At 48.2% G+C, this 25,247-nt stretch overlaps 1 protein-coding gene across 1 annotated transcript in view; it reads left to right on the top strand.

The window, feature by feature from the left end:
- The window catches only part of RASGRF1 (Ras protein specific guanine nucleotide releasing factor 1), a gene marked incomplete at both ends in the record, with an annotated part of 49,748 nt that overhangs the window by 11,312 nt on the left and 13,189 nt on the right, over positions 1-25,247 (top strand). Inside the window, 13 exons of the mRNA XM_083370923.1 lie at positions 4,279-4,385; positions 8,031-8,178; positions 10,693-10,785; positions 12,978-13,231; positions 14,238-14,317; positions 15,779-15,972; positions 16,200-16,309; positions 17,918-18,036; positions 19,227-19,387; positions 19,689-19,755; positions 21,192-21,328; positions 21,620-21,702; positions 22,397-22,645. Coding sequence (XP_083227049.1) covers positions 4,279-4,385; positions 8,031-8,178; positions 10,693-10,785; positions 12,978-13,231; positions 14,238-14,317; positions 15,779-15,972; positions 16,200-16,309; positions 17,918-18,036; positions 19,227-19,387; positions 19,689-19,755; positions 21,192-21,328; positions 21,620-21,702; positions 22,397-22,645 — 1,802 coding nt within the window. The remainder of the gene's footprint in view (positions 1-4,278; positions 4,386-8,030; positions 8,179-10,692; positions 10,786-12,977; positions 13,232-14,237; positions 14,318-15,778; positions 15,973-16,199; positions 16,310-17,917; positions 18,037-19,226; positions 19,388-19,688; positions 19,756-21,191; positions 21,329-21,619; positions 21,703-22,396; positions 22,646-25,247) is intronic.

Raw genomic sequence — 25,247 nt, 5'->3', positions numbered from 1 at the left:
CCATTAAAAGTCCATAAGAGGCTTCTGGTCACCAATAAGTGCAAATGTTATCCTTTATTTAATCAAAGAAGTCAATTTATCCATTTCAGCAAAAACAGCCAATTTCACCAACGTCCCTCCCTAGTGGGCAGCGTTGAATGTTTCTATGCATAGAGAAACCCCACTGCAGTAACCATTTTCTGAAATAATCTTGCATGGCTTTTTTCTCACTTTATCCATTAATCCTAAAATTTAAAAAAAAATAGCCTCAATTGAGTTTTGATTTTTAAAATCCTCTGTATCGAAGCATGTATTTGAATCCAAATCATTTTAGCTTTTTTACCCGTCCACCAAGCATGATAAGATATCCCTTCATGTTATTTGCATTTCCAGCCTAGATTTGGATCACCTTTAAACATTCTAGATAATTTCCTTGGCATCATGTACCTAGGATACATCATTTAAAAAAAATAAATTTAAATCCTTTCAACCACACATTTTCCTATTGATCCTTCTGTATCCTTCAGATAAATAGAAATGGGGATATGATTGCCAATAGTTCCCTTGGCAGACGAAACGTGACCTTGGGATGCCCAGTGGCTCCTGAGACTAAAGGCTCTGCTTTCTGTGCAGTCTTGTATATTCTCATGAAACCGATTATATTTGGTTACACTTATTGTCAGTTTGGCCATCCTCACTTTCCTTCAGGCTTGCTGTCAGCGGCCATGGAAACCGGGAGGGAGGGGGCCGTGGGCCTTTCGGAGGGGAAGCTTGCTGGGGGTGGAGGTTGAACTCAGCCAGGCCTGGCTGGGTTGCTCAACGTCTTCAAGGCCATCCGTCCTGGGAATGGCATGCACGAGGGCTGCGGGAGCACCTCGACCAGGGACATTCCCAAAATATCTTCCTGGCCAATGATTGGACTCTGTCTACCTGGGTGGTGGGCTCTGGGATTATTTTCATTTTTTCTTTTTCACGCATGTTTGCTTCAGACCTTCCCTGACTTCTGCTGCATTCAGTTCTTTCTTAGTAAAAGTACCTTTTCTCTGAATCTATGGAGTCATTTCCTAGAAATTAATCACAGGCAGCCCTGGCATTAGGCGAGATCTGCTTTAACAGTCAGCCCAGAAACTGCAATCTACCATGGGGACTGAGCATCTAAATGTCCAGTCACAAGAGTGAACTGGAAGAGACCGGAGAACTAGGAGGGCAGGTGACTGTGCCGTGCCTGAGATGATGCAGAATGGCTGGAGGAGATGGACATCGATGAAGAACCTGCCAAGCCCAGATGATCATCGGGCGTGGGGCAAAAGGAAGAACCAGAGGATCAATCCTTGGTGTGACTTTTACTCGAGGAAACAGAAGTTCCCAAGGGCGTGAGTGGCAAAGTCTCTGATTATGACCTGGACAACACCATGCTGAACCATGCCGTGTACCTATTTCAAGAAGCGATCAGGAATCGGAGAGCCTTGGAAACTCTCACGCTCAGACTCCTCGAACCACCCCAAGCCAAGCCGTGGATGAAGCTGCTGCGCTGGTGGCCACAGCAACAGTCACACCTACCCCACCTGGACTAACACCAGCCCCACCAGTGCCATATGTGGGAGCTGCCCCTCACAGATGCCGGACCCCCAAAATTCCAGCATTGGGAGTGAAGTATGGGGGAGACCCCAAGCAACTGGGTGTTCCCCTGGCTCAAGTCTGGAACTACACGCAGGAGTATTGGGCTGAATTGGGGATGGAGGCAACCCAAGTAATATATGCCTCTTGAGGGTGCAGCGGCTGAGCGAATAGTCTCCCTCCATAATTATGATGCCTCCCATCTGTGGAACTATGACCCCTTTGGCAATAGTTCAAGGACCCACTGGCAGAGCACAAGGCTTGGACCCAGATGAAAACCATCATCTAAGGTTGGTGGCCACTGGCTGCGTACACTAGGAGTTCTGAAAATTGGCGTGTCACCTAGTCATATGGCCTAAAGGCATCCTGATTGATTGCTTCAAAGACAGCCTCAACTATGATGTTTATCACACCTGCATCTCGCATGGGGCCCCACACACCCTACACCACTGGAATGTGCTGGCAGATGAAGTAGAGATCAACCTGGCCAGAGACTGACTGGGGTAGTCACAGGTGGTACAAATCCTCCCCCTAGGGGTGGAAGGAGACCCAAAAAATGAAGGGTGAGCCTGGGCCCAGACAGTGATCCAAGGCATGTTTTAAGTGTGGAGAGGAGGGGCACCTAGCTGCAAAATGCTGATCCACCAAGCCCAGCCCCAAAGCCATAGAGATTCTAGGGAGAAAGGCAAAGAAAAAAGCTCCGAGGTCCCATGAGACAGTACTTCAAGGGTGGAGGTCACTGACTTTGCTCCTCCTGTTTATGAGGGGCTGGGAGCTCTTACCAACCCCGGGCAAGAGTGAAACAGATTCCAATGATGACCCGCTGGTAAGTCAACATGTAATCCCGCAACCATTCCTGTGGAACTAGTGGTGCCCTCATCAGAGACTCAAGGGAGGGTGCTGGCTTTACTGGACTTGGGCTGCACCAGGTGTGTAGTTAGCACTGAGGTGGTGGAAAAGCTGGGACTGAGACTTAAGCAGCTGAAGTTTCCAATAGCTTTTTGCCAACTAGATGGGACAGTAGCTCATTTTATAACTGAGCCACTGGAGACGAGAATGGGAAAGCACAACTCTGAGTTTCATAGTGGCAATAGGGATGGAGAAACCCCTCTTGCCTGGACTCATTCCTCATTCCAGAAATGGAACTCTTATGTGAATTGGCGGAGACAGGTCTTAAAAATCCAGCACAAAATGGCTAAAAAAGGAGATAAGGTTCCAACACGCAGAGACAAGAAATCCAAAGAAAAGAGAGAGTTAGGGGCAGCCATGCAAGAGTACCTGAAAAGCAAGCTCAGAACCCCCAAGGAGTATTGGGATCTCTGGGATGTGTTTAGTGAGAAGGGCTCTGATATAGTCCCACCTCGTCGCCCCACTGACTGTGGTATTGAAATTCTTCTTAGGGCTAAACTCCCAGAACCTAAACTCTACTCAATGACTCTGCAAGAGCTAGAAGAGCTTCACACAATGTGGATTTATTCAATTGGCTAGACCGCGAATGACAGCTCCAGTGTTGTTCCAGGAGAAAAAAAAATGGAACACTTCGTCTATGTGTTGACTAAAGAGTGTGCTTGCTTAACTATACCATTTCAGTGGGCTTTTCCCACCTTGACTTCCCTACTGTCACTGACCCCTAATAAAAGTAACTTAAGACAATGCCTGTTTCAAGAGTTCTGCTTTCTTGGGTAGTTAGCTGAGGTGGGTCCTTACAACATATTTTATTGGATACATGATGTCGGCACAGTCAAAGATGAAACCAAATCTAAAATCCCCTCCAAAGATTCAGAGTAATTCAATGTAATAGTACCCCCCATTTAGCTATAAATCTCATTCTCCAATAGAACTACTTGGTAGGCTTTTTGGCAGGACGTCCCTCCTTCTCCACTATGGTGTGAGAATGACCTTGGTTCATTCACGTTTAGACTAGCAAAAATACCTCGTCCTCCCTCCCACTCTTGTGGCAACCTAGAATGACAAAGATGGTGCAGCCAGGTTGGTTGTAGAGTTGACAGTTGGTTGTTCTAATTGATTTATTGTGCTTTATCTATGTATATATTGTTTTGTTTTTGTTTTAGGGCTAACACTTCTATTACAGGAGGGCTTAATGTTAGCCTGGCCATCATTGCTTTCCTTCAAACTTGCTGTCAGTGGCCATGAAAACTGGGAGGGAAGGGGCAATGGGCATTGTGGAGGGGAAGCATTCTGGGGGTGGAGGTTGGACTCAGAGAGGCCAGCTTTGGTTGTTCAACATCTTCAAGGCCGTCCGTCCTGGGAATGGCATGCACGAGGGTGGTGAGGAGCATCTGGTCCAGAGATGTTCCCAAAACATCTTCCTGGCCGATGATTGGACTCCATCTGCCTGTCTTTTGAGGGGTGGGTTATTTTCAATTTGTCTTTTCCGCACGTGTTTGCTTCAGGCCTTGCCTGACTTTTGCTGCATTCTGTTCTTTCTTAGTTAAAGTACCTTTTCTTTGAATCTATGGAGTCAAGGGTTTTCTTTCCTAGGAATTGATTGGAGGCAGCCCTGATACTTATTATGATTCTGATTTTTAGTTCATTGGTTTTAATGTTATGTTCTATAAGTTTGATTATTTTGAGCCATCTTGAATCTTTACAAAGAAAAAGATGGCAAGATATGAATGTAATAATAAATAACAGAAAGACCATTTCTCTTTTTTTTTATAGCATTATTTTACGGTTAACTTCAATCATGAGAACCAGAAAACTCTGGAGCTGAGAACTGAGGATGCCAAGGATTGTGATGAGTGGGTAGCAGCTATCAGTCATGCCAGGTAAGGACATCTGGCAGAAATGCCTCCCCAGGACAGCTCCCGTCAGGCTGAGCCTGAGGGAGGGAGAGCAGCTAGAGGGAAGGGCTGCCTTGCTGCTTCCCATTATCTGAGGGCCCGGTGGGGGAGGCTTCCATATTTTATGGGCTGCCCACAAGTAGCCACTCTGAGGCTGCCAGAATGGCAAAAGAATTCTTGGGTTTTTTAAAATTGTTTTAAGGCTTTTATAATTAATAATGATAGTGAGCCAGCTGTGTGCTGCAGCTGCCAAAAAAGCCAACACAGTGCTAAGCTGCATTAACAGAGGGATAGAATCAAAATCACGTGAAGTGTTAATATCACTTTACAATGCCTTGCTAAGGCATCCAGTTTTGGTCACCACGATGTAAACATGATGTCAAGACTCTAGAAAGAGTGCAGAGAAGAGCAACAAAGATGATTAGGGGACTGGAGGCTAAAACATATAATAAACGGTGCTGGAATTGTATATCTAGTTTAATGAAGAGAAGGATGAGGGGGGACATGATAGCAGTGCTCCAATATCTCAGGGGCTGCTACAAAGAAGAGGGAATCAAGCTATTCTCCAAAGCACCTGAAGGCAGGACAAGAAGCAATGGATGGAAACTAATGAAGGAAAGAAGCAACCTAGAACTAAGGAGAAACTTCCTGACAGTTAGAACAATCAACCAGTGGAACAACCTGGCTCCAGAAGCTGTGAATGCTTCCAACACTGGAAGTTTTTAAGAAGAGACTAGACAGCTATTTGTCTGCAATGGTATAGGGTTTCCTGTCTGAGCAGGGGGTTGGAGTAGATGACCTCCAAGGTCCCTTCCAACATTACTACTACTACTACTACTACTACTACTACTACTACTTCTGTGGTCATGTGGCCGGCATGACTATTACGCTGAGGTGCAGGTACATTGCCAGCAAAGTGGTACCTATTGATCTACTTGTATTTGCATGCTTTCAAACTGCCAGGTGGGCAAGAGCTGGAGCAAAGAACGGGAGTTCATCCTGTTGGACAGTGCTCAGGTCTCGAACCCAACCTGGTAAATGACAAGCTCAGCATCTTTAACCCCTGAGCCATCACACCCTGGATAGGAATTAAGTATCTCTCCTTTTTCCTTACCTGCTATAATTCTGCTATCATATAGTTCTTTATTCTGAATATATCTTAAAAAGGCTTTTTCCCATCACTTCATTCTGAGCTTTCACAATCTCTCCAGTTTTGGACTGTCTGGGTTTACTGTTCCTTGGCAATTCAGTTCTCTTTCTACCTATACTTGTGTACTTGTTTAAATTTGTTGATTATGTTTGTCATGCAGCTAGGTTGGCTTCTTCAGATGTGTTCCTTTTGTTTGTAACTGTGCTTTTAGTATTTCCTTTGGAAGATCTCTCATTTGTTTTTTCATTAGCTCTATCAACATGGATACCTACTCAACATTTGCTTTCATCAGATTGCTCTGTATCAAGACCAGTCACTAGAAGGATGATCAAGAAAATTACATGATCCCCTAAAACTTTAGCCTTCTGTCTTCAAGGTTTGAAGTCCATGATGAAAAGGTTGTAGCTGCACTTGACAGAATTGTTTGTCTCCACATGCAGTAGCAGAAAGTATAATTTCTGGATCTGGAAAGTCCTCACGTGCTAATGGATTTGGTCAGCATCTGTTTGTCTCTATTCCTTATACAGTAGCCATGCTCCAGCAGCTCTCAGCCCTCTTGTCTTCTCTCAGGGCAAAGCTGCTTGTCTTCTGTCCTTCAGGGATCCATTCTTCTCCCTCTTGCTTAGCAGTTCAAAGTCTATTTCCTCTGCGAGGGTCTCAACATTTTTCTGAGTCCAGGGAAAGTGACTATCTTTTATATCGCTTGTTCCTAGTTCTCTTTTGCTTCTTTACTTTTTTTCTCTTTTTGATTACGTCTCTGCCACTCCTGCTGTAGTGTCTCCCTTGTTTGATCTGATAAATCTTCCGGTCTGAGCTTATGGATGATCACTCATTGCTCCAGTCTCTGACTTTTCTTCAAATGCTGCCAGCAAAGGGATCATCAAAGGGATCATTCACAAATCAGATGCTTCAAAGGAGCAGAGCTTGTGGCCAACAGGGCAACAGAGTGTACAACGGTACACAAATTTTTGTAATACTGACTAGTGTGATAGGCTGTTTTACACACAGTCAATACTGCTACAATTTGATACCTGCTTCAAAATATGCCAGAGTATGCCAAGATTAGCCAGGAATATATTGTCACTCTAAAGTGATGGGTCAGGGGCCTATCCTGGAAACCTGCCGGTTAATTCCACTGGTCTCTGTTTTCCTCTGTTTCTGCTGGCTGCCTTGTATTCTTACCGTGCTTTATAGCGGCATCTGTTTGCTTCCTGGGCCATTCTGCTCTTAGGACATGCTTTGCAAACAGCAGCTATTTTGGAATGAATAGTTCACCTCGTCTAGCTGAGCAACGCCTCAAAATATTCAGCTTTTCTGGTTATTCCGCTCTTCCTCCTCCTGTTCCTCTCTCCATTAGGGCTTTGTGATGGTACAAGCAGCTGTATGCTGCCCACAGACAGATAGTCCTGGACAGCTGCAACATGGCTGGACTCTAGATATATACAAGTGGCATTTGCAGGAGAAATGCAGTAGAGCACAAAGGGCCGTCTGCCCCTTCAGATCCATGCAGGGCTCCAATAATCACCATAACTCTTGAATTAAACATACAATTAAACATACAAAGCTGCCTTATAGTGAGGCTCGCCAGTATCTCCCTCCCTTTCTTTCCCTGATCCATGAGATCCCTTTAACAAGGCTTCTCCCTTCATTGTGATGAAGTTGAAAAAATGGTTTTGGGCTACCCTTAGATCTTGCATATGGCATGAGAAATTCCAGATAATCCGTGGCTGGTGGGCAGCAAGTTCTCGGCCGCAGTGAAAGCCCCTCCTGATGTCTACCCCAGATGGGCCACACCAGCCCAACGGTCTTTGAGAGGAAACACCAGAAGTGTCATGATTCCAGACCAGCCTTTCTGCATCGCAGAAGAGACCAGCATTGCTGACCCAAACAGGTCTCCAAGATTCAGGCTTGTCTAGACAGACTTGAAGGAGAATAGTGGAGCCCCAACAGAGAGTATCTCGCTGGGAGTGGCTGATGGATCAATAGTGGATCCCACAAAGCTGCACTGCTTTTAACCTTGTAAACTGCCCAGAGTAGCCTTGTGATAAGATTGGCAGCAATCAAATGTAATAAATTAATATAAATAAATAACAAGCAAAGAAACAAAGAATTCAAAGCTGTTCCTGCTTGACAGCTACTTCTCAGAATCACGTACCGAAGGCTGTGCCAAAGAAGGGCTAAAGAGCCCTTCGGCAGAGTGGCTTTCATTTGGATTCCTGCACAGAATAGGGGGCTGCATCTGATGGCCTCAAAGGTTGCTTCCAATCCAATTGTCCCAAAATTCTATGATTCCATAAAACTTCTTAGCAATAGCAGTTGAAAATAATTTGCTCCACAGGAAAAGCCTGGCCCGGGAGCCCACTGTTGCGGTGCAGGGAGGCTGGGGGCATCACGAATGTCAGGCCTGAAGGGGTTTTGGAGCTGGAAGAAAGAAGAACAACTTTTAACAGCTCCTCTATCTCTGCTGTCCTTTCGCACAGTTACGGGACTCTCGCCACAGAGCACGAAGCCTTAATGCAGAAGTACCTCCATTTACTTCAGATTGTGGAGACCGAAAAAACAGTTGCCAAGCAACTCAGGCAACAAATTGAAGATGGAGAAATAGAGACAGAGCGCCTGAAATCAGAGGTATGGAGGCCAGCCTCAGAACGTGCTGCCAGCTGCTCGAAGTGCAAGGGAATTTGGTATGTTGCTATTTTGAGCGCCATTCCGTCATCCCGCCTGCTTCACGTGCAGGGGCCCTGGCCAAACTCCTCCAGGGGGCTGGCTTCCTGCCAGCAAGAGGGTTCCTGATGCACAGATGAGGCAAAGGGTGAGCAGATTCTGAACAGGCACCTGGGGTTCACGAGACTCCATGACTTGGGTACGCAGATTCCTGGAGCAGGGAACTTCCTTTGTTGAAAGCCATTGTGCCCAATTGGTTTTGATTGCAAAACCCTCTCTGTGTTGCTCCTGAGACCTAAGGGTAGACATGGTTTCACGGACAGCAAAAAAATTGCAGTATTTGTCTGGAAGAGAAGGACAAAAATTGTACATCAAGGATTTTGGAAAAATCTGGCTCCATGATATCTGGAAATGTCCTTTGCCTGTATTCTGACAGCTTAGACTGTAAAGCCACTTTAAGCCCGGAAGTCCACAGTAGGAGATTCTAGGAAAGTGTGACGGTTATTTAAAAAGGCCAAGCAAAGCATAATCTCAACCTTTTTGATTGATTATGGAGCTTCTGCATTCAAATATTTGTTGCACTTCCATTTGTGCTCTTTGAAGTGCAGATCAAATGGCCCTTTATATGCATATGCAAATACCGACGATTGCATTGATTGTGTAGGAGTTGGGCTGTTTTGTTCCCAAGATGATTTATTTGGACAGCTCTAAATAGGCTGCCCTGGGTGCTCCCCCAAAAGCCAGGTGAGTCTTCCAGGGGCCAAGCTGGGAAGCACAGGAGCTCTGGACAAGGTTTGCCTGCCTGGGCAGTTTGTTTCTTCTCTGGGATGGGGGCATTGCGGGCTGTCAGAGGCACCCAACAGAAAACGGAGGGGACCTCTGCCTGTTTAGCAAGATGGAGAAGGCCTCTGTTTAAGCTCTGTGTGTGTGAACAAGGGACGGAGCCCATATCTCAGCTGGAACACCGGACCTGGGGAGAGGTTTATGGAAGCTATTCCATGCACCCTGGTTTCTCCTTCTTCCAAGGTAAATCTGCTTTGCTCACCCCTGAGCATTTGCTGCTGGGTGGAAGAAGACTCAGAAGCAGGGAAGCCAAAGCACAGAATTGCCTCAGCACCACAAGCAGCTCCTGAGGTTTAGTGGCAGCACTAGATAGCAACTTCACTACCCCATTACTTCCTCCTACTGGTTTTATTCTGGTTTATTTGAGTGCTGTGCTGCTTTCACACTTTCAGATTTTATGTCTAGGTTTGCTTTCTACTTTTAACTTTCTGGGTGACCCTTCCAGGAGAAATAAATTCAGCACTGGTGCCTGTTTCCTTGCCCTGCCCAGTCCAGGCTACAAGGGCGATAAGGAGCCTCCTCCCATTCATGAAAGTCCCTTAGCTCAACTTGTGCACCTCTGTCCCATCACCCTAGGTCAGGGGTAGGCAACCTTGGCTCTTTTATGACTCTTTTATGAGCTATGCTGGCTCAGGAATTCTGGGAGTTGAAGTCCACGAGTCATAAAAGAGCCAAGGTTGCCTACCCCTGAGCTAGGTGAAGTCACGGCTCCTTGCAACCTTCCCCAGCCTGTTTTTTCTGCCTGGCCACCGACTGCCCAGTGAAGGTCGGGATTGCTTATCTCATCCTGATATTTCCTCTCTCAGAATTCATGATCTGAATGGCAGCAGCTGAACTAGCAGGTTCCTCTGGTTTGCTCCAGTTCTGATTCTGCCCTGAACCAATATCTCCCTCATTACTTGAAGGATTCTAAATCTTTGGTGTCGGATGCACAGAAAATAGATCCTTTGGCGTCTTGTAAGCAGTATCGCAGGCTAATTCTGCCCACTGCCAGCAGTTCAATCCTGACCGGCTCAAGGTTGACTCAGCCTTCTATCCTTCCGAGGTCGGTAAAATGAGGGCCCGGATTGTCGGGGGCAATACGTGGACTCTGTTAACCACTTAGAGAAGGCAGTAAAGCACTGTGAAGTGGTATATAAGTCTACCCCCCCACTTTTCTGGTTTTGGGCTCACAGTTCCTTGTGTACTATATCATTAAATCACATACGCCCTATGTTAGTAACATCCCTTTTAATAGCAGATTGAAGGAAGCGGCCAGGCACAAAGTCCTCCAAGCGTGGTGAGGAGACCCCTTTGGAATCTCCCCCACTCCTTCCTCTGGCTCTGAGGTATCTCCTTAAAATGATACCATTGAAATGGTACCTCAGATAGGGTGGTGTAAATATTGCGTTCCTGCTCCTCATCAGTCAGGGACCATTTTGGGAACTTCACAACCTACATCAGCACAAACAGACCCCGTGAAATGGCCCGTTCTTCCCCTTCCCTGAGGCTGGGGCACAGCTGAGCCCCATGGAAACTTCACCAACTGCAGAGCTGCCTCAGGCCGGTGGAATCGGTGCCCGAGGAAGGCAGCCCAGCGGCTTCAGGCTTTGCTGCCCTGACTGAGCCTGTTTCTGCTTTTCTCTGTCCCGGCAGATGGCCGCCTTACTTAAGGACCACGAGCGCATCCAGGCCAACCAGGCCAACATGCCAAATGACGATGACATTGACATCAAGAAGATCAAGAAGGTGAGGAGCCACTTTTGCCCCCAGCTCCATCACAGGGGTGGAGGAAAAGCCCATGTTCAGACCTGGGAGAAGAAGTCTCCTTACCCATTCCTGAAGGCCGCCCACTCAGTGCCGGAAGGGACCGCCCCCCCCCAGCATATTGCTGGAAGACTCGAGTGTTTATTGCCTAAGACATGAGCCCCTCCCCCGCCAGCTTCTCCTGATCAGTCACACTAATCCAAATCATATCCTCAGTCCAGGGACTGAGCCACCAGGCCCCCGGCCCCCAAAGTGAACCTCAGGACCATTGGTTGGGTTTAGGGCTTCAGCTTGCTCTGCATCCATTCAGCAGCAGCCCCCTTTGGCCATCTTCCCTACTAGAATCTCATCTTTGAGGTCGGCTTTTACCCGCCCCTTTTGGACATGGTCTTCAGGTGCAACTCTTGATTCAGGGAGAATGGGCTGTCCTGCTTCCCACAGTTATCCCTGTCATTGGCCGTGGCCTCCAGCATTACTTCTTGGGAGGGGGGGCACCAGATCACCAGATTTGCTCTGCCAACTGACTTGATTTTCTACTTAAGAAACCAATGAATGGAAACTGGGCTGCTGTGTAGCCAAACTAAGTGCTGGCCTCTGGTATCATTTTGCTTTGCAAAAATGCTTCTGGCCCCTCATCCCACATTCATATTCCTAGAAACTCATTCTTTGCATCAGTCTTCATGCAAAGAGAAACTATAGCGCAACCTACCAAAAACATAACTGTAAAATGAAGGAGAATATTTGTAGCTCAGGGTTGAAATGAGGGGTTCACTGCACTGATGATGTTACCTAGTTAGGGTAATGAAACATCTGCAAGAAAACAAGCAAGCTCAGAGAGCACCAAGGACCCCTCGCAACTGTAAAAGACAGACTAGAAATAAAAATTAAAATAAGCAAGAAAATGGTTAGAGAGCCCCCATCTGACCTTGACAAATATAAATCACCAGGACCTGATGGATTACATCCCAGAGTTCTGAAGAAGCTGGCAGATGTTATCTCAGAACCATTGCACCACATCTTTCAAAAATCCTGGAGCACTGGGGAAGTACAGGAGGATTGGAAAAGGGCTGATGTGGTTCCCATCTTCAAAAAAAAAAGGAAAAAAAACAGACCTGGGAAACTACAGACCAATCAGTCTAACATCAATACCTGGAAAGATACTGGAAAAATAATAAAAAACCAGATCTATGAACATCTAGAAACAAATAAAGTTATAATTACTAGCCAGCACAGGTTTGTTAAAAACAGATCATGCCAAACAAATCTTATTTCATTAGTAGACCAGTAAAATGCTGTGGACATAGTAAGTATTCTTCAGCAAGGTATTCAACAAATTAGACCACAACCTACTTCTTGATAAACTAGAAAAATGTGGGATAGATAGCATCACTACCAGATGGATTTGTAACTGGCCAACAAACCATACTCAATGAGTAGTCCTTAATGGTACTACATCTATATGGAGGGAAGTAAGCAATGGGGTACCACAAGGTTCTGTCTTAGGCCCAATACTCTTCAATATCTTCATAAATAACTTAGATGAGGGAATAGAAGAGGAATTCATCAAATTTGCTGATGACACTAAGCTGGCAGGAATAGCCAACACCTCAGAAGACAAGCTGAGGATCCAAAAAGACATGAACAATGGGCCCTATCCAACCACATGAAATTTAAGGTGGAGAAAAGTAGGGTTTTACACCTAGGCAGGAAAAAGGCATAAGTACAGAGTAGGCAAAACCTGGCTAAGAAACAGTAGCAGTGAGAGCGACCTTGGAATCCTAATGGACCATCACTTAAACAGCAGCAGCAGCCAAAAAAGCTATATACAGTCCTGGTTGCTAGTGTGAAAAGCAGTCATAATCACTTTTTTCAATGCCATTGTAATCTCAAATGGTCACTAAACAAACTGTTGTAAATTGAGGACTACCTGTATAAGCTTAAATATGGTTCAGATAATGGAGCATTAACCATCGCAGTACCATAAATTGCACCAAAACAGTCAATGAAAATAACGCAAGACTTTGGAGAATCAATGTTCCAAAGCCAAAAATAATTTCAAGAGACTGAAAACAAGATTTCCCATGGAAGGATCTGACTGCTGGATAACAGATCCAGGGATGGATCTGGCCTTGCATTTGACAGGCAATAATCTGGAATCTCCTCTCTGAAAACAGGTCCAGAGTTTTCTCCGGGGTTGGCTCTGCCGAAGGAAGTGGAAGACCATCATCCAGGATTACATCCGCTCCCCTCATGCTGACAGCATGCGGAAGAGGAACCAGGTGGTCTTCAGCATGTTGGAAGCCGAAGCCGAGTACGTGCAGCAGTTGCACATCCTCGTGAACAACTTCCTGCGCCCGCTGAGGATGGCGGCCAGTTCTAAAAAGCCCCCCATCACGCATGACGATGTCAGCAGCATCTTCCTGAACAGGTGAGCAGGAAGGAGCTAAGGAATGCCGCTGCCTTCCGGTCCTGCCCTGCCTCGTGCCTTTAACACAGGCGAGGGAACCTGGGGTGGGGGTTGGGAGGGGCTTGGCCAGATGTGCCTCACTCCTGTACAGCTGTGGTCAGGGACTAAGGGGGACGGCTTCTTTCTCAGGAATCTGGGAGCCGGGAATTGAGGTTGAGCAGAAAAGGGGTGGAATTCAACCGGTGTCTTCCAAGCCTCTTTGGAGGCCACAGCTGAGCTTTTGGAGAGACAAAGGGCGGGGGGGGGGGAGGGAGAGGTAGCCACATAACTCCCTTCAGAGGATCTCTAAGGCCTTCTCTCTTAAGAAGGTCTAGACTTCTACTCTCTCATTCCCAAGGTGACAGGTTGTGAAATCACGGATTTGGGTTCAGGAAAGGCACTTCCCTAATAAACAAGCACATGTCTATGAAGATTCTCAGTCACCCAGGTCATAGACTCGTGAAAAAGCAGATTTGGGATAACAAACAAGCAGTTTGATAGTGGGATCAGTGATGGAGCCATGTACTTAAAGGGAGCGATGGCTGCTTCTGAAATTGATCATTAATCTGGATTCCTGCACAAAGTGGGAGTTGGACCAATGGCTTTGATTGCTCCTTCCAAGACTACAGTACAATTTTGTGATCCTATGGGGGATTGTAAATGGGGTGGAAAAGGATCAGCTGAGTCTGTTGGCAAGACTTTGCTACTCCACAAATTCGTAAGTGGGTGATGCTCCCCCATGATTGGCTGCTCTCTCAGACTTTAAGATTTGGCGATTGTTTTCCTTTGCTTCGGAAGACCAATGCAGAGAGCTGACTGAGGAAATACTCAGCATGCGTCTTCTCCTCCTCTTCTGTGCATTATGGAACAGCCTGTGGTCAACTAACATTTTAATTTTAATTTTTAATTTTAAGCCAAACACACTTGCCCCCTTCAGTGCCAGGTTTTCAGTTCCTAACTTCCTGGTCCGTATTTCTTTCTTTTTTAGTGAAACCATCATGTTTTTACATCAGATCTTTTACCAGGGCTTAAAAGCACGCATCTCTAGCTGGCCAACCTTGGTGCTTGGTGAGTGTAAAGAAATTTGCTGTTTACCCAGTTCGAGATTAAACCAAACTTGTAGGACCTTCAGCAAAGTGCTAGGGGTTTATTTTCCAGGCATCCAGAGGGGGTGGGGTGGGGTGGGGATTCACCATTCTACTTCCTCCTCATGGCCAGGCTGCCATTCCAGGCAAACTCAGAGTATTCTGAGTATCCCCTAGTTTGGGAAGGGAGATCCTTCCTGCCTCCAGTCAGAGGTGCAGCCAAGATCTGTTGTACGTTTCAGAGCTTAGATTTTCCCCCAAACCTGGGGCTACCTGCACCTTTTATTCAGCTACTTGGGCAACTGCACACACACACACACACACACACACACACACACACACACCTGTTTGCCACTGCTGAGTTGAAGCTCTTTCCATTCGTCCTTGGTTCTGATGCCGGCATGAAACTCACTGCTCTCCTGGCTGAGCTCCATCGTGCCTGTCTGGGCTGCGCCTGAGCTGATCCCTGCCAAATGTCACATCCAGATTTCGAATGTGCCGCATGTGATAAGCAAAGTGGCTGCCCCCTCCCCACAATTTTCTGCCCAGGTTATCATCCACCCATCACAGTATTTCAGGAGTGTATGCAGTGCTTTTTTTGTAAAAGAAAAAGGTGCCGGAACTCACACATGTCATACAACCCGCCTTGCCGACTCTGCAAGGTTCCATCCAAAAAAGGTGCCGGAACTCCGTTCTGAGCGTTCTATGAGAAAAAAAGCCCTGAGTGTATGTATGGGGGCAGGGGAGTCCCGGGGAGCACCTCAAGGCTCCTTTGCAGGTCTCCTCCCCCCCACCTGCTGTCATAAGGCTCCAAAAGGGCTCCAGAAAGAGATGAGACTCGTGTTCCTGGGGGGGGGGCTTTCCTTTCAGAGTTCTCTGCCTTCCTTTCTTTCCTTTGCCACTTCCAAATTCAGCATGGCTGACTGGGAAAGGGGCATTATTCAGTGGTACATTATTGGTGCCAAAATAGGAAGGGGCACCAGGGTGGTTCTCAGGACACTGTAGACCGCCTCCTCTAGATCTGCCCCCCCCCGGCAGTCCCAGTCCAAAGGTGCCTCTTGCATAAGGCCGGCTCAGGGGTGCCCGTGCCATCTCTCTCCAGGGCCGAGAAAGAGGGGTCTGGATGGGGACAAGTCTGGAGTGGAGCTTCACTTCCTCCACCTGAGCTCTGATCCCAGAGAGAACGAGCGCAAAGGGCAGCTGGGGGGGGGGATGAGGGCTTTGTAAACTCCTCCCTACATTTGACATTTAAAAGATGTGAATGGACACAAATGGGTTGTGGCATCCACCCTGCATTCTCAGTCAGAGCCTCCCTGCCCGCCAAATGCGATGGCCAAGCCCTCTGCCCTGCCATGGAGTTTCCCCCAGCAGTGAGACTCTGCCGCCTGCCTGGACCCGCCTCTCCCCCCTCGGCCGCTCAGTGCCCGCCTGCCTTTGCCCACAGCGGATCTCTTCGACATCCTCCTGCCAATGCTCAACATCTACCAGGAGTTTGTTCGAAACCACCAGTACAGCCTGCAGATCCTGGCCCACTGCAAGCAGAACCGGGATTTCGATAAGCTCTTGAAGCACTACGAGGCCAAGCCTGACTGTGAGGAGCGGACGCTGGAGACTTTCCTGACCTACCCCATGTTTCAGGTGAAGCTGTGGGGCACAAGGTCAATTTAGGCACTAACACGATGCGCACCTGGAGAAAGCCCCATTTTGGGTCATCGTAAGGTGTCCTGGAAATGCCAAACTGAAGGCTGGACACAAATGCCTCAGTCGAACGGGGGCACAATCCTCTGAAGCTTGGGGGGCCTTGCCTGGGCAAGCCAAAGCACCAACTTGGTCCCTGGTTCTCTTCTCTCTTGTGTCTCCACCAGATCCCCAGGTACATCCTGACCCTGCATGAGCTGCTGGCCCACACGCCCCACGAGCACGTCGAGAGGAACAGCCTGGACTACGCCAAGTCCAAGTTGGAGGAACTCTCCAGGTCAGAGGGGCTAATGGCTGCCTCATGGGGAGGAGGGCAGAATGCAGGCAGCAGCCCCCCTTGCACCCAGGGTCCCCTCGGTACCCATCACTGAAGGCCTTTTGCAGAGAAATCCCTCCTGATCCATGTCCTCCTCGGCCCCACTTTCCTCAGCTGCACAAGGAAAGCTGTGGGAGATTCTGCTTGGTGAAGCAGCCTCTCAATGAGGCTTTTATGGCATGAGGATCCATTTGAGTTTCCAGTCAGGGAAGGGTTGGTGCTCTGCCCTCCGACTCTGAAACCGTTTACACTGCCCAGAGTTTTGGTGCTGATCTTCACGAGGGAGTTACACCAATGCAATAGCAGTCGTTCCAAGAGCCGTCTCCTGACTGGTTCTCTCCAGATGGGTTGGACTACAGTGCCCATAACTGGCAGGCATTAGTCTTCCAGGAGCGAAGAGGCATTCTAGACGGGGGGGGGGGGTGCAAGGCTGATCCAAGAAATGGTCTCCCCACAATGTGATGATCTTCATCCTCTTTTTTAAAAAATGCCGAATTTCTCACATTTTTGTATAATTATCACTTTGGGAAAAGTAAGCAGCCATCTGCCCTTAAGCAGAAACACAGAGTACAGGATGTGTGAAGCAGATAATGACAAGGCAACATATGTTATTTTAGAACTGCAGAGACGCTTCTTCCCAAATGCCTTTCAGGGGGAGAAAATGCTCTCCGGAGAACTTTGGAGGCGCTGATTTTTATCAGGCCCCCATTATCACCAGACAAAGCTGAAGCTCAGCTCCCTCAAACAGCTGACAGCTCCTGCTTGCCCTTCGCCTTTGGGCCCCCCAGAGTGGCCCCCATGGCCCCCCAGGTTTCTCTTTGAGGCGAGTGCCCAGATGGGCTGCCAGCTTTGCCTCCAGGGATTCTGGGAATCTCCGGCCCAGAGCGGCTCCTTGGCTCTTCTCCTTCCACTCCTCCAGCCGCCCTCTGTCTGCTCTCTCCTCTGGGGACGTCCAGCAAATCTACGAAGGTGGGAGTGTTTGTTGTTTGGCTGACCCTGACCCCTTTCTTTTTTAAAAAAAATATTTTTAAAAAATATTTATTTATTAAAATTAATCATTAATTTTATTAAATATTTTTTGCAAAATAAAAACAATACAGATTTAAAGAAAAAAGGAGAGTCAAAAGTGATAAGTAAATAGGAAAAAAGAAAGGAAAGAAAAAGATACAAAGGAGAGTTTTCTGATCTTGACAACAGATACAAATGCATTTATATTTTGTCCTCTCACTCTAAAAATTATCCCTTCTTTCCATTTCCTACCCTTTCTAATCATCAAATCCCAGGTTCATTTTTTGCTTTCAGCAAAAAGCATATCCATAAAATGTTTCCAATCTTTGACAAATGTCGTAGTTGTCTTTTCCCTGATCAAACAAGACAGTTTTGCCGTCTCTGCCATTCTGCCAACTTCACCAGCCTTCCTCCCTTGGGGGGCATTTTAGTCTTTCCGTTTTTGGCACAAAATAATCTCGCTGCAGCTGCCATGTAAAAAAACCACCTTCAGAGTTGACCATCCAGGAGTCCTAGCAAGAAAAATCCTGGTTTCAGGCTGACTGATCTCTTCCTGCGTAGGATAATGCACGACGAAGTGAGCGAAACAGAAAACATTCGGAAGAACTTGGCAATCGAGCGGATGATTACTGAAGGCTGCGAAATCCTCCTGGACACCAGCCAGACCTTCGTGAGACAAGGTAGCCCATGAGCCTCCTGGCCTCCAGGCTGAAGAGCTGGAGATCCTCCAGGAAAGGGCAGCCCCAGAGGGAGCCCTGAGGAGGCTCAGCAGTTCCTCTTTCTCAGATAGCGCCGGGGCTTGTCCAGAGAAGTTCAAGGCTAGGAGATTCAGGACAAGAGTTACTGAAGTGAAAAAGCTGCCTCGGCCATCGAGGAATGGCCTGGTTCCTTTCAAGGGCTGCCTGTAACCCACGGATGACCTTGAAAGGAGGAACCACTGGGAATAGGCTCCCCAAGGCTACATTAGGGGTGCTATAACTTTCCTCTGGATCAGTGGCTCAGTGGGTTAGGACGCTGAGCTTGTCGATCAGAAGGTCGGCAGTTTGGCGGGTCAAATCCCGAGTGCCGCGTAGCAGAGTGAGTGCCTGTTACTCGTCCCAGCTTCTGCCAACCTAGCAGTTCGAAAGCACGTAAAAATGCAAGTAGAAAAATAGGGACCACTGTGGTGGGAAGGTAACAGCGTTCCGTGCGCCTTTGGCATCTAGTCATTTTTATTTTATTTTATTTTAATTCCATTTATATCCCGCCCTTCTCCGAAGACTCAGGGCGGCTTACAAGGTTAGCAGTAGCCTTCATTCTATGTATATGCCTGCTTATTAGGGCTTTCACACACACCCCAAGCTGCATTATTACAAAGTCAGCTTAATTGCCCCCAACAATCTGGGTCCTCATTTTACCTACCTCGGAAGGATGGAAGGCTGAGTCAACCTTGAGCCTGGTGGGACTTGAACCTGCACTAATTGCAGGCAGTTGGTGTTACTTAAGGAGGCATTAGCCCACTGCTCCACATGACCATGGAGACGTCCCCGGACAAGCGCTGGCTCTTTGGCTTTGAAACGGAGATGAGCACCTAGAGTCGGAAACGACTAGCACGCATGTGCGGGGGAACCTTTACCTTAGCTTTCCTCTGAGAGGGAGCCAGCTTGTGGCAGCTGCTGCCGACCTGGGAGACCTGGGAGGTTTTCAGTCCCATTCTCCTCGGCTTCCTCCTCTGTCCCTCAGACCCGCTCTGGAAGACCCTGGGCGGTTTGGGCTGCCCAGGGTCCCCAGCCCAGGCTGCCGCCCTGGCCTGCTGCCTTTCTGCACTGCGGGAGAGGAGCCGGTGTCCCTGGGGCCAAGGGCTGTGACGGCAGGGCCTCCTCTCCTGCAGGGTCCCTCATCCAAGTGCCGATGTCCGAGAAGGGGAAGGTGACGCGTGGACGGCTGGGCTCCCTGTCCCTGCGGAAGGAGGGGGAGAGGCAGTGCTTCCTCTTCTCCAAGCACCTGATCATTTGCACCCGGGGCTCCGGAGGGAAGCTGCACTTGACGAAGGTGAGAGAGGCAGAGCATCAAGAGCAGGTTTCTCTAGAGTACATTGGGGGAGGGCATTGATCCGCAACCTCCCTTACTGAAGGGCACACAATTTCTACAGCAGCTATTGCACAGTGAGGGTAACCCCCCACACACACTGACTTGACTGGAGGGTACATATGGCAACAGGATGCCGAGTGCGCCTGGTGGAGGGTGAATGAGCATTTCTCTCCTGTTGGGTGGAGGAGACGTAGCAGGAGGATCAGGGAGCAGTGGTGACACGAGAGGCTCTCACGAAAAACCTCCCCTGTGCTTTCTCCAGAATAGCGGTGTGATTTCACTCATTGACTGCACGCTGGTGGAAGAGACGGAAAGCACGGATGAGGACCGTACGTATCCCTGGAGCAACCCCACTCCCACCCGCCCCGCCTGGCGCACAGCTTGTCCACCCATCCCAGCTTGCATTTGACCCCTAAGCACCACCACCCCCCTCACTCTTTCCTGGTTCGCTGCTGTCCTTTGCAGCAATGGGATTCCCTGTCCCCCGCATGAGCCGGGTCTGTTTAGGGCACTTATACACTCTCTCCTCCATGGATGCTTGGGATGAGCATACCTGGGAGTAGGGACTTCAGAGACTCTCCTGTCCAAGCAGGAGAGGTGTGATCCAGGCCGCGAGAGGGCTGTCTGACCACCACTCCCCCAGACCTATAAAGCAGGCAGCCAGGGAAAGCGCAGCAGTCAGCTCTAAGAGAAGATCAACAGCCTTCACTGGCGTTTCCCATTGCTAAATGAAGGCTTTTAATGGGGTTTCTCACTTCAAGGAATGCCTCAGCTGATCTCAGGAGCAAAACACAAGCCTGGGGCTGCTGCGGGGAGGAGGGGAATATTTATCCCCTGCTCCCTTCCTCCGAGCACCAGCTGCCTCATCCATCCCTCTCAGAATAACTAACACAGTTGGAAGGGACCTTGGAGGTCTTCTAGTCCAACCCTCTGCTCAAGCAGGCTACCCTATACCATTTCAGACAAGTGGCTGTTCAATCTCGTTTTAAAAGCCTCCAGTTCTGGAGGGAAGCTGTTCCACTAGCTAATTGTTCTCACTGTCAGGAAATTTCTCCTTAATTCCAGGTTGCTTTGCTCCTTGATTATTTTCCATCCATTGTTTCTTGTCTTGCCTTCTGGTGCTTTGGAAAATAGGTCAACCCCCTCTTCTCTGTGGCAGCCCCCCAAATATTGGAACAGTGCTGTCATGTCACCCTACTACTTATTTCACAAGTCTAGCTACACCCAATTCCTGTAACTGTTTTAGCCTCCACCCCCCTAATAATCTTTGTTGCTCTTCTCTGCACTCTTTCCAGAGTCTCAACACCTTTTTTATATCATGGTGATCAAAACTGGATGCAATATTCCAAGTGTGGCCTTACCACAGTTTTATAAAGTGGTATTAACACTTCACATGATCTTAATTCGATCCCTCTGTTAATCCAGCCCAAGATTGCATTGGGTTTTTTGGCTGCTGCTGCCCACTGTTGGCTCATATTTAAGTGAGTGTCCACTAGGACTCCAAGATATTTCTTGCAGTTCCTGCAATCACACTCTTTCATTCTTGCACCAGAAGCCATAAAAGGGTGGCTGCTGCACGTCGAAAGAGCTGCCCTTTCAGTCCCTAAGCAGGTGAAAAGGATTTCGCACCAAAATGAAGATCCTGCCACGCAAGCTGGAGGTTAAAAGGCCAGCCCAGCTTGTTCCCTTCCTTTCACTTATCCCCATTCTCTCTCTTCCCATGACCATCTTCTTAAATTGTTTCTCTCCTTCCTCAAATAAAAACAAAAAGGATCTGGGCAAGATGCGGAGCACCTTGACTTCAAGATTGTGGTGGAACCTAAAGACAGTGCCCCGTACACCATTATCCTGCTGGCATCATCCAGGCAAGAAAAGGCTGCATGGACCAGCGATATCAGCCAGGTAAGAACAGTTTCACCATGAAGAACCAACACTTTCTGGCCAGGCAGGGTTAGGGATGTTAGGACCTGGGGCTGTAGAAGAATCCTTCACTTTTTTCTCAACATGCAAAGTCATCCTCTGGACTAAATCAAAGATGAATAATCACATTTGGAAGAGGAAGTAGTTGCCAAATGAGCCAATGTCTACAAGAGACACACACGTCTCCCAAAGATCCATTGGGAAAACCAGCAGAGCACAACTGCTTCCCTTCCCATCAATCCTGCTTCCTGAAACCTCTTTTCCCTGTTTCAGTGTGTAGACAACATCCGATGCAACGGCCTCATGATGAACGCCTTTGAAGAAAATTCAAAAGTTACTGTTCCGCAGATGATCAAGTAAGAAATGCAGTTGTGTTTGTCCAGAATTGCTGGGGGTATTTTTAGTTCTACCCCTAGTTTAAAAAGGCTTCCTGCCAACAAAGCCATCGATAACATGGGGAGTTGGTACCACAATTTATTCTGGGTCAAGTGCTGTATATTGAATAGCACAGTGTGGACTGTGCTCCAGAACTATGTGAGGACAGGGCAAAAACTGCACAATCAGGCTCACCTGTGGCACGTGTATCTTTTCAGGCAATGGAGGTGCTTGCCAGTGTCTCACTGGCCTGAACCTCCGAGAATTGAAAACTGGGCGGGATGTTTTGGCTGGAGCCAAAAGTCTTTTAGAATAACAGAGTTGGAGGTTACTTGAAACTATATCAATTTCACTAGCAAGTAAATGCAATTTAAAAGAAATAAATGAATTAACTATATCTGGATTGTTATCTATTATTTAATAATATTGTAAATCACTTTGGGATTTTCTGTAATAAAAAATAGCATGGAGTCATTTCAAAATGGTGGTAACCTCTTCTGAATGCTGAGGTTCTGCACCTGGACTCCGAACCACAGCATCCCAGCTTCCTCTCCAGCCCTCGGAGGTTCAGGCCAGTGAGATACTGACAAGCTCCTTGCTGCCTGAAAAGATACAATTGCCACAGGTGAGCCTGATTTTCTGTGCTTCCTCTCTTTGTCCCTCTCAATTCTCCAGGTCAGATACCAGCCTGTACTGTGACGATGTTGACATTCGATTCAGCAAGACCATGAACTCCTGCAAGGTCCTCCAGATCCGCTATGCCAGCGTGGGGCGTCTCCTGGAAAGACTGACAGACCTGAGATTCCTCAGCATTGACTTTCTCAACACCTTCCTGCACTCTTACCGGGTCTTCACCACAGCTATGACTGTGTTGGACAAGCTGATCACAATTTACAAGAAACCAATCAGTGCAATTCCTGCCAGGTGAGTCTTTGTCAGCCAAGTACGTGAAGCTCAAAAAGAGGTGGGCTGCAGAACCCAGGTGTGGGCACCTGAAATGCCTCTTTGCCTAGAAATCCTAAGGCTGAACCTATGGCACGCATGCCACAGGTGGCATGCAGAGCCCTCTCTGTGGGCACATGTGCCATTACTCCTGTCCTAGGCCTTCAGCTGGGTTTTATAAAACCTTTTCGCTTTAGGCCTCCGCCGCCATGTGCAAAAAAAAAAGGTTCAATCAATCAAACAATTTCAACATCTTGCGGGGGGAAAAACATCTCACAAAATTGGAATTGATTGATGGAACTTTTTAGTCCCACCCAATCTGCCGTTACCACCGCAGCCACGCCCACCCAATGGGCCATGCCTACCCAATGGGCCACGCCCACCCAGCACCCAACGATACATAAGTGGGTTTTGGGTTGTGGTTTGGGCACTCGGTCTCTAGAAGGTTCGCCATCACTGTCCTAAGGCAATGAGAGAGAGAGAGAGAGAGGAGAGATTAGCTTTGTTCTGGTCTGAGGGACATTTTATAGGCTATCTGGGGTGTCCTGCTTTAGTGAGATGTGAGCTACCAAGGAGCCTCCTGCCTACTTGTGATTCTTGAAATATATCAAGCTGGAGTATGACCCTCTAAAATGCCATGTAAGATCATTTCCCAAAGGAAGGCAGGTCAAATTCCACATGAAATACACCAACAGGATCCAAAATGTCCTGAAAAGCAGCAGCTCACATTAGTGCCAGTTTGCTTGGAGAAATGGAAGCACCACTGCCCGATTCCCACCCCGGGGAACCGGACTGCTGCAACTGAAAGTGTCTCATCAGTTCCCCCACTTCAGACGGGTCAGAGATGCAGAGCGGAGCCTCACCTGCCCGTCCTTTGAAGCTCTCTTTCCCTCTGAGCCCAGAGTTCTCCAAAAGCCTTGCCCAAACCTCCTGTGGTAGAATTACAGCTGGGGCACATCCAGGCCTTTTCAGATGCCTCTCTGTCCTACTGATTTGATTGTGTTTACGACACCTTGTATGCTTAATAGACAGAAGGAATAAGTAACACAATATTCAGAGACAACCTTTGGCAGAAAAATTCCTCCCAAGCCTGAGATCAGCAGGCCAGCCTCTTACGCCCCAACTCTGAGTGGCAGAAAGGTTAGAGCAGGGGTCGGCAACCGGAAAAAGGAAAAGAGCCACTCAGAACCGGTTCCATCACACAAACAAAAAAGTGGGAGCCGCAAAAAGTGTGCGCGCGTGCGTCCACTCACGTGCATGCGCAAAAAACATTTTGTGCATGCGCAAAATGGGAGGCACCTGTGCGGCGACGGGTCTCCCCTTTGGAGAGGTGCGCGCTGTCCCTTTCGGAGACCTGCCGCATTCATCAAACATGGATGAATGCAGCAGCTGTGGAAACGGGACGGCGGCGGTTTGGGAGAGGTGCACGCGCACCTCCGCCCTTTGGAAAGGTGCGCGCGCACCTCTCGGAACGGGCGGTGCCACTCTCCATTTGGAGAGGTGTGCACGCACCACTGCCTGTTTGAAGAGGTGCACACGCAGCGGGCGACTGGGAGCCGCAGGAGATGGCTCAAAGAGCCGCATGCGGCTCCGGAGCCGCGGGTTGCCGACCTGTGGGTTAGAGTTAGACCTGTGGGCTTCTTAGTGGATGATCCCACTTTCCGAGCAGTGTCCAGCACCCAGCATTACAGCCCCCTTAGCTTGCAAGGCTTTTCATTGCATGGCCGGCAGTGGCTGGCTACCTCTAGCTTGGCAACACCCAGAACCTGCCTGCAGTCATAAAAGCTACAAGTAGTCCTCCATTTACAACTAAGCTGGAATTTCTAAGCAGTGCAGTCATAAAGAAGGACATCGTGTAGTGGAGGCAATCCATGGAACTCCCTGTTTGTGTTGCTAATTAAATTCTACTTAGTCTTGGATGTCTCTTACATCCTTCTGGCCTTGGTCCCCCCCCTCCCCACAGGCTGAGCTTCAATAAGGCAGTGGCTGCCTCAGCTTCCTCCAGCTGCCAGGCCTGCTTGGTCAGCAGCAGGAGCAACAAGAGGGCAAAGGTCAACTGGGGCAGCAGGGACTGTAATGTGCAGGGGCCCAAAAGGCGTAGATGTTGGGGAGAGGCTGGTGGAAGGAGCCGAGGCACCTCTGTGGTCAAAAATTGCTGGTGGGCTGCCAAGTGCCTGAATTTTGATCATGCGACCACAGGTGGTGCTGAAACAGCTGTCACTTTGGAGACTGCTTGTAAATTCCTCCACTCAGTCCCTCTAAACTTTGACTGGTCCCTGAACAAATGGTCGGGAGGAGCAGCTGTACTGTGCTGATGAATCCTCCAAGCGACAATGCTGCATCCAGTTCCAGATCTTTGTGAGGGGATGAACCGCTGCTCCTCGGTTCCTGATCTTCTCCACCCATCCTGTTCATTCACCTACATCTCATGGTAAAAGAAGAAACCTGGGGAAAGGTGTCTCTTGACCTCACATTGTTGAACTAGCTCATAGGGAGGGATTTTCTTCTAATGGGCTTTGGTGCTCATGCTCGTCTCTTGGGAGATTATGTAAAGTCACCAGTGTTTGAAGAATTCAGGCGGTTG

Source organism: Vipera ursinii (assembly GCF_947247035.1).
Source record: "Vipera ursinii genome assembly, chromosome: 11".
Lineage (NCBI taxonomy): Eukaryota > Metazoa > Chordata > Lepidosauria > Squamata > Viperidae > Vipera > Vipera ursinii.
This window is presented reverse-complemented; position numbering and strand designations above follow the sequence as displayed.